Genomic DNA, 12,327 nt, shown 5'->3' with positions numbered 1-12,327 from the left:
AAGTTAAAATCTTATAAAATCTTTTTACTCAAAATACTTGCATAAAAATAAAAAGTTCCTTTAAAGCACAGGGTTTAATATATATTGTGTAAACATCATATTTTTCAATTTGATTATTTATTATCATTATTATTGCCTGTTAGGATCAAAAGAAATCATGACCACAGATCAAAGTGATAGGAACTACCACATTATGCAGGCACTCACAAGGGACACCATACCCTTCATTAAAACTGACATCACACAAGGAGGGAGGGTGATTTTGGGTGCTGCTAGAGAAGCAAATTTGGTATAAATAGCAGAATCCACTCCTGTGAACAGCACTTCCACGAACTGACTGGAAACTTACAAATATACAGATTGGCCGGGACAGCTGACCGACCACCTCTGACTTTTGGAGCTCCAGCCTGCTGGTGGGTACAGCTGCTCTATAGCCCTCTGCTCTAGCTTAATGCTGCTGGGGAAGAATGGTACTGCTGGAATGGTGGGAGATGATGATCTTTTAGATGCTGCTTTGGATGTGTGTCAGTGAGTTCCTGGGCCACCTTTATTAACAATGCAATTTGAATAAGGAGGCTTTCTGGGTGATTAGACATGAATCTGATGCTTTTTTCAGTAAACTGGTTTTTATGTTGATTTTATGCATATATACTGAAATTGCACTCTTGTTAATAATGCCCGTTTTAAGTGTAATGAGAGGGAGATGTTTGTCCTTTAATTTCTTTGCCACTTATTCATTATTGTTCTAATTTCATTAACTTTTTCTTTACAGGCTTAGCTTCAGACAATGGACCTCAGAGTAACAAGCATTCTTCTTCTCCTTGTGGTACTGGCTGAGGCGACCCCTGAAAGATACTATCATGTGAAGAAACAGGCTTATCCTACAAAATCTCAAAGTGAGTTTACTTTTGGTGTATATACAATTCCTGTATTTCATCACTGTAATGTTTTGTCATGTGGAATGCTTCAGAATATTTATATAGGATAACAGCAGCAGGTGCAACATTAAGACACACTACACTAAGGGAGCTTGGCTTGCCAAAAATGCATGCATATATGCATATATATATTCAAATAACTAATCAGATTGAAAAATTACATTAACCTCTTTGCTACAAGGGTATCTCAGTCGCTCAGATAATTTGTATGTACACAAATCTGGATCTATCTACAGTCAACAAATATATCAAACATCACTTTAGATATCCAACTCCTCTTTAATTGCCAATCTGCATGCAACGGCCAGAATACATTAACTTTACATAAAGTCCTAGTGCAAAGAGCATAACTACAAATACTGTTAGTTAATTACTCTTCATTTGGTATACACCACAGCATATGCAATCTACTACTTTAGAAAATCGTTAAATCTCCAAAACAGATGTAACCACATTATACAATAGGCATGCCCAAAATAAGCCATTGTGGTGTTAAAGTATGCCATTAGTTTCTGGACGAGCACTCTTTCAAATTGAATAAAGGGCTGTTCCCTGTGTTTCCTGTGGTGGTCAAGCCCAACTGTGCAGTACCTCTACGACTACATAAAATTTATTAAACAGCATATATTGTGCCAAAATATACTTGTGCAGGTGATTTTATATCATGATAATCATCATAATAGACATACATATCACATGTTTAAAAGTTAACGTTTAGCTCAAGTACAAACAGATGCTGACCATAGTATCACTTGCAGTTAAGAATGTCTCATCACTTCTCTAACCAAAGGGTAATCGCAAATTACAAACATTATAACATACATTTGTTTACTATATTAGTGAAAACTAATATAATCTCATAGACTTCCACTGTTTTCTTATGTCAGGGTAATGATATTTTCTATTGCCTAACTTGACCCCTGTCCTTAAAGACAACCCTAACAGAAACTGTGCAAAACACTAGATATTTAAATAGTAACATGATTTGGCTGAAGTATAAGTATTTTTAACTAGTGAGTGCAGTTTAGTAGTCTGTGTTCAACAGGTTTCACTATATTAGAGGGAGTATTTTTAAATTGTGAAGATATTTTGGACTTCACAAGTAGTCAAACCTGTACAAACACACACACGTACATACATTAAATCTCTTAAAAAAAAAAAAAACACTTTACTATATTTCTGTATTCTAGCATATTTCTTTATAGTCTACATATGTGACTAAATCATCAGTGAGATGAAAAAATCTGAAAATTTTGTAGCTTGTAAAATTTCTGAGATTTAAAACGTCATCACCATTTTATTGAGCCAAAATTGTATGTTATGGAAAGTTTTACAAACAATTGAAGATTTTTTTTATTTGATCTTAAATTAAGTGATGTAAGATTGCATCTAAATTATATTATATTTGTATCCTATTTTTAGCTGTTGCTGGTGAACCTGGTATTCCAGGTTCCCCAGGTGAACCTGGCGCCCCCGGCCCTCCTGGCCCACCAGGAATGCCTGGAAAGAGCGGCAGTGGATACCCCGGTCCGGTTGGTCCACCTGGACCACCAGGTCCAGCAGGCTACTCCTCACCTGGTAAACCTGGAAGCCCAGGTTCACCTGGAAAACCAGGTGCATCTGGAATTCCAGGAGAGAAGGGACATACAGGGCCTGTAGGACCTCAAGGTGCAAGAGGAGTGCCAGGATCACCTGGAAGCCCTGGACCTGCTGGCATTTCTTCTCCTGGAAAGCCTGGACCACACGGTCTTCCAGGAGCAATGGGCCCACGTGGAGAAGCTGGCCTTAAGGGTCATCCTGGAATTCCTGGGCAGCATGGCCAGAAAGGAGAACCTGGCCATGGTATTCCAGGAGCACCTGGTGGCCCAGGTCCAATGGGTCCTCAAGGGCCTTCTGGTCAGCCAGGTCAGCCTGGAGTTGGAAAACCTGGCCCAAGTGGATTTCCTGGAGACCCTGGAAAGCCAGGAATGCCAGGTAGGGATGGGTCACCAGGTCCTATGGGCACACCAGGCCCCAAGGGTCATACAGGGGCACCTGGATTAGGAGCACCAGGACAACCAGGCCAGAATGGCGCTCCAGGTTTGCCTGGGCAAATGGGACAAAAAGGTCCTCAAGGACCAGCAGGACAGCCAGGCGCTCCAGGTCTGCCAGGTACTGGCAAACCTGGATCATCTGGACTTCCAGGAGAAAGGGGAGTGTCCGGAACCCCGGGTACAACAGGCCAAAAGGGAGAACCAGGCCCAATGGGTCACACAGGTCAGACAGGTGTTATTGGCCCAATAGGTCCACCTGGTCCTCAGGGTTCTAGGGGATTCCAGGGAGAAGCAGGTCCACAGGGAGCTAAAGGTGACATTGGTATGGTTGGAGCACCAGGCCCAAGGGGTGCAAAGGGTGAGCAAGGTGCACAGGGATTCTCAGGAAAACCTGGTGTTCCAGGTGCAGCAGGTCCACCAGGTCCAATGGGACATATGGGGCATCAGGGTTCCAAAGGCGAATCAGGATTTACCGGTGCACCAGGTATCCCAGGTAGCAAGGGGCCACCAGGAGAAAAGGGACATCCAGGACATCAAGGGCCACAAGGTGCAAGGGGTGAAAATGGTATCCCTGGAGCAAGAGGATCAACAGGCCCAGTAGGACCTGTTGGACCATCAGGGCTCAAGGGTCATCCAGGACTTCCAGGCCCCCCTGGCCCAGCAGGGCTCACATCCAAGGGAATTTCTGGACCTCAGGGTCCTCCTGGTATTCCTGGTGCCAGAGGTCATGATGGTCTCCCAGGTCCACAAGGACCTCCTGGGCTACCTGGACCCCCAGGCGAGATTGTTTATCACCACGAGAAAAGCATGCCAATTAAATCCCATGAGATGGTAATGCCTGTTAGTCACGAGCTGATGAAGGCGCCCATGTCAGCATTCACAGCTCTTCTTACCACAGCCTATCCTAATGCTGGAACACCAATTGTATTCAACCAGGTTGTTTACAATGGAGAGAACCACTATGATCCCAGCACTGGCATATTCACCTGTCAGGTTCCAGGACTTTACTACTTTTCTTTTCATATGCATGTCAATGGGGCAAATGCATTGGTAGCACTTTACAAAAACAGAGATCCAGTCCTGTTCTCTTATGATGAATACAACAAAGGTTTCCTTGACCAGATGTCTGGCAGTGCTGTCCTCATGCTGGATTCCCATGACACAGTGTACATCCAGGTTCCAGATGACCAGTCCAATGGCATTTATGCTGATGATAATGTTCACTGTTCTTTCTCTGGCTTCTTGATTGCCTCAACGTGATAAATACACTCAAGAAAACCTCAATCTTTGTATTTCAAAAATTGTCTGCCTTTATGCTCGTTTTCTCATTGCCCCAAGAGTCATGCAGAATGGAAAAGGATGACTAATTTAGAAACATGTCTGTGGCTTGTTGATTTACATAAAGACCTATTTGTATGGAAATATTTTGATAATGTCAATTATTATGGAACACCAATAAAAATGATCCAATTAATTAGACAATAGACCTGCTGCATTTGCCTAAAGCCTGAACTGATGGTTATGTATTAAAATGGTGCTATGTGTTTGCCTTTTTTCTGTGCTCACATTTTAACAAAAGGTGCCTGTGTTTAATATGACACAACAGTCTCTTTAAGAGACATTAAGTGAGCCAGGTTTTGAAATAAATGGATTCCAAAGTGAATAACAATTGTTTGTTCCGTTTTAATTTGTTTGTTCATTTAACTCTGTAATATCTCACAAGTTGTGCATTATAATAACCAACAGAAATAAAGTTTTAGTACCAGTGCTGCTGTTTGTTTATGACTGTGGTAAAAGATTAATGCTTTACAAAGGGAAGTCCTCAGTACAAAGACCTTTACGTTTTCATCCTGAAACATATCTTACCCTGACTTCAAACTCTGTAAAAAAAAATCTTAGGCTAACTAATGTTAAATATTCAAAATGTTATGTAGATAGGTCAAAGACTGTGTTCTGTTTGATATACACATTTTATTTTTAAAGACATTATATAATATCAGAATTAAATTACACTTTGAAATGCTGATCATAAAGTGTGTATAAGGGACATATAAGAGGGTTATTTCTACATACCCCGAAATGCAGATGTGTTGTAGTTGTGGTCAATGGCAGCAACAATGTCTTTCCAAAAGTCAGATGTGATTTCAGCTCCTTGCTGGGGGTAAACAAATATAAATAAAAACATTAACAAATTACAATATACGTTGTGTTAGGCAAACATTCACTCTATGGCTAATTAACAAATGCTACTTCTTATATAGAAATTTTGAAAAGCACTGATTTATTTTTACCTTATTCAACATATCCACCACTCTGGCACAGAGAAGAGCACCAGGGAGGTCAAAATAGTTGTCATAAAAATAGTATTTTGCTGCAACAAATGAGCGCACTAAATCACATATTGAAGCAAGAACAGTTATTTGATAATATGAGAATACAAATATTAAACTCTAAATAAATACCATGTCACAAAAAATGAATAAACTTATGAGTGTTATACTGACATTGGAAATTATAAAAGGAACTATCTTCAAGAACACATCCTTACCAGATCGTGTGTACGAGGTATTGAGGCTATTAAAATGCTTCCATTCTCTTTTTGGACCATAATGCTTTATGATGTCGTCAGTACTAAGGTTTTTAGTGCCATGAGTTGCTCTACAAATAAATATGTTTTAAACAGATTAACAAATAAATATAACAGGATAGGAGAAGTTTATATATTTCTTTATGTACAATTAATCTTTTTCCAGAAAAAAGAAGCTATAAAATGTACTGCTCAATCACTCACACACATACACACACACACACACACACACACACACACACACACACGTCATACTGAATTGACTTACCGCAAGACAGTACCATCCTCTGCCAACTTGACCAGGTTGCCCTCCTCAAGGTCCACCACAAGACCTTTAAAACTGGTCACATGACAACAAGCAACTGTGTTTGTGTACTAGAGAGATAAACAGGCTCATACTAGGACAACAACTTAATTGAGAAAAATGACACATTATAGATATATACACTGCTGCTCAAAAGTTTGGGATCAGTAAGATTTTTTATGGTTTTTAAGGGAGTTTCTTCTGCTCATCAAAGCTGTATCTATTTGATCAAAAATACAGAAAAAAAGTGAAATATTATTGCAATTTAAAATATATTTTATTTTTTTTATTTTTATTTTTTTTAAATATAATTTATTTCTGTGATCAAAGCTGAATTTTCAGCATCATTTCTCCAGTATTCAGTGTCACATGATACAGAAATCATTCTAATATACTGATTTATTATGAGTGTTGAAACTGTTGTGCTGCTTTATTGAATTTTTTTTGGACCTGTGATTTTTTTTAGGGGATTCTCCGATTAATAAAAAGTTTAAAAGAACAGCATTTATATATATATATATATATATATATATATATATATATATATATATATATATATAAAAATGTTTTACAATATACAATGTTATTCAAAAGTTTGGGGTCAGTACATTTTTTCTATTTCTTTTTTTTTTTTTTTTTTAAATAAATTAATACTTTTATTCAGGAGGGATGTGTTAAATGAATAAAAAGTCATAGTAAAAACTTAGGCTATATTGTTAGAAAAGATTTCTATTTTGAACAAATGCTGCTCTTTTTAACTTTGTATTCATCAAAGAATCAAAGAAAAAAGTATCACATGTTCCAAAAAACTATGAAGCAGCACAACAGTTTCAACGCTCATAATAAATCAGCATATTATAATGATTTCTGTATCATGTGACACTGAAGACTGGAGTAATGATGTTTATTAAATTCAGCTCTGCGTCACAGAAATAAATTCTATTTTACAATATATTAAAATAGGACACCAATATTAGATTTCACAATAGTACTGTTTCTTCTGTATTTTTGATTGCATAAATACAGCCTTGATGAGCAGAAGAGACTCCCTTAAAAAAAATCTTACTGTTCCCAAACTTTTGAGCGGCAGTGTACATACCCAATTAATTCATTGGTTACGATAGTCCACTTTAGACATTCTACTAACTATAACTAAGAAACATTGTAACGACATGTCAACTAATTCTCATTGATTTACAACTACATGTCTACTAACTCTCAGTAGGGTAGGTTTAGGATTAGTAGAATAAGTTGACATGTACTTGCAAAGTTTCTCATACTGAGTATGTTGTATGTTGTGGACTCATCAAAATAAAATGTTAGAAGATATTAAGCAGACAGTCTACTAATCCTCTAGTGCTGTCAAATGATTAATCGCAAATGCAAATGATTAATCAAATATAATCGAAAATATATAAATGTATTTATATATACATAATAAATGTGCACAGTACACAAAACTTTTATTTGGGATACGATTAATCGTTTGACAGCACTGTAATACTGTAATGACTGCTAGTTGACGTGTAGTTGAAAAGTTACTTACTGTTAGAAGAATGTCTAAAGTGGACTATCGAAATAAAGTGTTACCAATTTATTTTCATAATCTGTATTAATGACAAGAATACCTGCTAGAAACAAGATTCAGATTGTTAATAAGTAGGGTTGGCAATATGGTGTATAAAGTGCCTATCGTTGGAGATTTTGCTATATCGCGGTATGTACATTTCCAATATAGCATCATCTGCATGATGCACTCAATATCCTTGATTTTAATCTTTATATTTTAACAGCAAAAATTAAATAAATATATGAAGTTATGAATCCAAATTATGCTGGAAATAGTTATTTAATACTGTAAAATGCTTTAAATATTTATTAAAGAACGATTACTGCTACCAAAGTCTTTCAGCATGAACATCTGCATCTGTTTGTGTTGAATATTCAAGATTTTCAAGATTTCAAGATTTTTATGTGTCACATACACAATTATACAGAGTATAACCAGCAGTGAAATGTAGGGAATATGAAGAATCTGGCTCCATGCAGGTCTTCTCAATTATTTTACTAATAAAACTGTTATTAAAACTCACCAGAAATCCCAAGTAGCAGGTGTTAAATGAAGCAGATCTTTGTCATAGCCCTTGTGTTCCACCAGATACCGTGCAAAACTCTCATAGATCAGCTGCACACAGACAGAAGAAGAAATAAATGTAAGCATTAAGTGGAGGTACAGTGTCATGAAGATGCCACTCAGGCCTAACCATAAATGAAGCTTCATCTCGAGCTGCTAGGTTTTATCTAGCTGCCCATAAACTACACGCCAGATGAAATCAACGCAAATGGTGTTTGCATGAACGTCCCTCCTGGAAAGACAGATAAAGGGGACACACCTCTCGCCTTCTCAATGTGTTCTTCTCACGAGGCCTGCCTCAATAGATCGATCTCTTAGATTAGCGCATCGACACGGTTTCGCTTCAGGTCCAGTAATGTACAGCACACAGAACAAATCATGCATCTCTGATGGATCATAACCATAGTGCGAGCGTTCGCGCAATGCAAGCCCTATTATCATCCATGATGATGCCAGTGCGACTCACCCTGGAGGTCTCCTTCAAATTGTATCGACAGAGCGTGTGGTCCAAATCAAAGCCGATTACATCACACTCCGACAGCGAGAAGTATTCGCTCATTGTACAGCCTTTGGAAGGAATGAGAGATGTGAACTGTAAAGACTACAGGATCGTAATATCTTGCGGTGACAGCGATGACTTCAAGCTGTCGATGCTGGATGTATTTGTCTCTTCTGCAACACGTTGGACAGCGGCAGCGACAACAATGTGACAAAAGACCACGATCCGTGTTTCTACGGAGAGAGTTACAGCGAACGCGCAGTCATCCACGGAACGCGTTTCGCCGGTTCTACTGCAACACTGCACACGAGCAACGCGGATTTCTGTGTCATACTTGTTCAAACGTGAGAATATCTGAATATTCGCGCATTTCCGGGTGCTGTTACCGTAATAACGCGATCAAAACGGACTGAGGACGGCACAAATTAATTATTGAACATTGTCATGCTTGGGTGAAGCTGCAAAATAAATGATTATTCTCATGAATAAAATTTTCCAGTCATTGATTACAAAAACTAAGTGTGTGCGCGTTCTTTATTTTATAAACTAAAATTCCTAAATTGTAATTTTTGGAATAAAAAATACCTTTTCAGACTGTGATTATGAGTTAATGAATAATAGCCTATGTTAACATAAATAGGCCTAGTTTGTGATGTAAGGCTATTTTTTCCCACAACATTAGATGATATATGAACCGAAATTTAATGACATTTGTTAGCATTCAAAATTAAATTGTATAACTTCTGTTAAAATCATTTGCATTGTTTTTTTTTAAGTGCATGATGATAAATTGAAAGTTAAATGACATTTGTAACCATGATCCCTTAAGCATTATACAATGTTCATCATCAATGATTTATTAATGACGTTTTGTAAACCATCTGTCAAAATCATTTTAAGATTTTTAAAAAATGCATGATCATATAAATTGAGAGTTTAATGATATTTTAAACATTTCATCTTACATGAAATAGTGATCTGTTAAACTTTAGGTCAGTGGACACCACTGCTCTGCAGAGTTTAGCTCCAGGTCCAAATCACACCTGGGGCCTGTACCATGATGGTGGCTGAACAAACTCAGGGTTACAGGATTAGTTTTGAGTCGACAAAACCAAACCAGTCCAATCCGGCTTTGTTGGTACCATGATGCTGATCATCAACTTTCTCTGTCAACTCAGGCTTTGATCCTTAAACTATGATTAATCCACACGCGCTTGCACATAAAAGAGTGACGTCGACACTGAACAACCAATCGCGTTCGATATGGATAGAGCGAGAGCTATATACTTTTCAGCGGAGGAGCAAGAGATAATTCTTCAGAAATATGAAGAATATAGAAGTATTTTTGAAGCACGCAGTAACACTGTATCTGCTGCCAAAGCAAGAGAACAATCTTGGAGGAAGATTGCTGATTGCGTTAATGCGTAGGTTAAACAATTAATGTACATTTATGTAGGCTAATCATATTAAAAATATATTAAATGTATTATATTGTATATGTGTGTAGATGTATGTAAAATGTGAATGTATAGGCTATTACATCCTAAGAAAGATTGATATTCATTGATTTTTAGATGCAACCCCAACTCCAAACGTTCTTGGCAGCAGATCAAGACAAAATATAAAAATATAATTCAAAGTGGTGAGTATTTACCATAACCTTTTATTATTATCAAAAACCTCTGGCATGCATAACCTCGATCTCCTACCAACAGGCCATCAAAAAGCCCTGTCATAGAACAGAAAAGGGGAAAATTGTGTAAGTTTTGCTATTAAAATTAAAACTTTAAAGTGTACTGTACCAAATTGAACTTGCCTTCCTCAAAGCGCTGACACAAAATAGACTCATGGAAAATTCGTGAGTCATGCACTGAGCCAGGCCATTTGGCATCCAAACTTGTGATCATGCATTCATGATCACAAGTCATCTGCAGATGAAATGTACAGTAAATAATTGTCCTGTTAGTTACTATTTATTTAAAGATCTCAATGCAAATAAAAATCCCTTCACATAGGCTATATAGTAGCCCTTCCTGAACATTAAGGCTGTGAAAGGACTTTCTGTTCACATAATCTGCCTCATGTTCTCCAAAAGCTGTGGAGATTGCAACATGTGTGCAGTCTATTGCTCCTATGACTCTAGGGAATCCTATCATAGGAATTCAAAATATATATTTAAAGTCATTCTTAACAGGTAGCTACTGCAGACTACTGTATAATAGATTTCTAAGTGTGAAATATGCTTTTTTGAAGAAGAAAAAAAATGAGTGTGAAATGTTAAATTTGTTCATGTGATGTCACCCTATCAAGATATCTTACCGGCAATTTTATAAAAGCCCTCTTTTATGGACATGGTCGATAAATGTCCAGGGAACACAATGAAGCTATTTATGTACCCCTGAAGAGCGAGGACCACTGTTATTATTACCACTTTTCGAATGGTTCGACAGACTGTGTTTTCCCCTAGATTCTCTGCATCCCCGACCGCATACAATGTACCACTTGCAAAAAACCGCAACGCAATACATACCATTTGCGGTACAGTAAGGGCATGGCTTCGACGAGTCACATTTGTTATGTGCGGCTCAAGAAGTTCACAAAGATAAGACATTCCTTCCGCGGAAAATCTGTATCTTTCATACAAGTAAGCATCAGGAAAGTCAAATGGATTTTGTCTGTCCCTAAAAACTCTTTCTCTACGAAGTGCTCGTCTAACAATTTGCGCGGAGATGTCCACAGGATTTGGGAGAAAAGGTGAAGCCATTGCAACAGAGAACAGACGCTGGGAATTAGTTACGTCACCTATATGTTTCTTTGCTCACAGCTGATTGGTCAAACTTCAGTCTGAGATCTCGAATCCAGAACATAACCTGCCCCGGAGCAGGTTAGCCGTGCAGCGTAAGATACCATGGCAACGAACACCGATTAAAGCCGAGCTACTTTCATAGTACCTAAAACTCAGGGTTGGCGGAAACTAAGCTGAAACATAGCTGGCTAGCCACCTAATCCGGCTTCATGGTACAGGCCCCTGCTTGGATGTTTCTAGTGATCCTGAAGAGCTTGATTAGCTGGATCAGGTGTGCTTGATTAGGGCTGGAGCTAAACTGTGCAGAGCTGTGGCCCTCCAGGAATTGAGTTTAAGACCAATGCATTAGGTGGTTTACTTTAAGTTCATTAGTTATTAAAGTACATTATATCTATCTGTGAATATATACTAAATGATAAGTTAACCATTATATAATGTTTGTTAATGATTTATTAATAAAAGTTATTTTATAGTGTCACCTAAATCTGTTATGTACAGTAATAAAAATAACAATAATGATCTATTATTATTACTTTTTTTTTTAAATCTCAGTTTCTGGCTTATGACATCCAAAATACAGGCATAAGAAAGGTTCTACTCAGTGGGGTAAAAGCAACTAATATTGTTTAATGAGACATCTGTTGTGTGTCTCAAGTGAAGCCAAGAGTGGGGGAAAAATAATAATATAGCCAAAGCAAGGTTCAAGTTCAGCTTCAGAATGTGTCAGGTGTACAGATATCATAGACCAGGGGCCTGTACCATGATGGTAGATGAACAAATTCAGCGTTACAGGATTAGTTGCGAGTTGACAAAACCAAACCACTCCAATCTGGCTTTGTCGGTACCATGATGTTGATCATCAGCTTTCTTTGTCAACTCAGGCTTTGATCCTGAGTTTGTGGAGCATGTGTACATGAATGTGTGACATCACTGGCAAACAGCCAATCACGAGCCTTGGTTAAAGGTTTTGCTAAAGGTTAAAGGATTGAAGAATATGATGAATTTAAATGCATTTACAATGAAAAA

The 12,327-nt window shown here is 37.7% G+C and overlaps 2 protein-coding genes across 2 annotated transcripts in view; one reads left to right on the top strand and one right to left on the bottom strand.

Moving 5' to 3' along the window:
- LOC306879862 (5'-nucleotidase domain-containing protein 1-like) overlaps nucleotides 1–8,873 on the bottom strand; it is a 75,821-nt gene extending 66,948 nt beyond the window's left edge. The window contains exons 1-6 of the mRNA XM_079433082.1: nucleotides 8,463–8,873; nucleotides 7,956–8,047; nucleotides 5,827–5,898; nucleotides 5,520–5,629; nucleotides 5,263–5,342; nucleotides 5,045–5,126 (exon numbers count right to left, since the gene is read on the bottom strand). Coding sequence (XP_079289208.1) covers nucleotides 5,045–5,126; nucleotides 5,263–5,342; nucleotides 5,520–5,629; nucleotides 5,827–5,898; nucleotides 7,956–8,047; nucleotides 8,463–8,555 — 529 coding nt within the window. The 5' untranslated portion in view covers nucleotides 8,556–8,873. The remainder of the gene's footprint in view (nucleotides 1–5,044; nucleotides 5,127–5,262; nucleotides 5,343–5,519; nucleotides 5,630–5,826; nucleotides 5,899–7,955; nucleotides 8,048–8,462) is intronic.
- LOC306879861 (uncharacterized protein) lies at nucleotides 320–5,134 on the top strand. The gene is made up of 3 exons (XM_079433081.1): nucleotides 320–413; nucleotides 773–896; nucleotides 2,361–5,134. Exons 2-3 carry the CDS (start codon nucleotides 788–790, stop codon nucleotides 4,229–4,231), a joined length of 1,980 nt encoding a protein of 659 aa, XP_079289207.1. The 5' UTR covers nucleotides 320–413; nucleotides 773–787; the 3' UTR covers nucleotides 4,232–5,134.
- Nucleotides 8,874–12,327: the final 3,454 nt, after the last annotated feature.

Source organism: Barbus barbus (assembly GCF_936440315.1).
Source record: "Barbus barbus genome assembly, chromosome: 14".
NCBI classification, from domain to species: Eukaryota; Metazoa; Chordata; class Actinopteri; order Cypriniformes; family Cyprinidae; genus Barbus; species Barbus barbus.
This window is presented reverse-complemented; position numbering and strand designations above follow the sequence as displayed.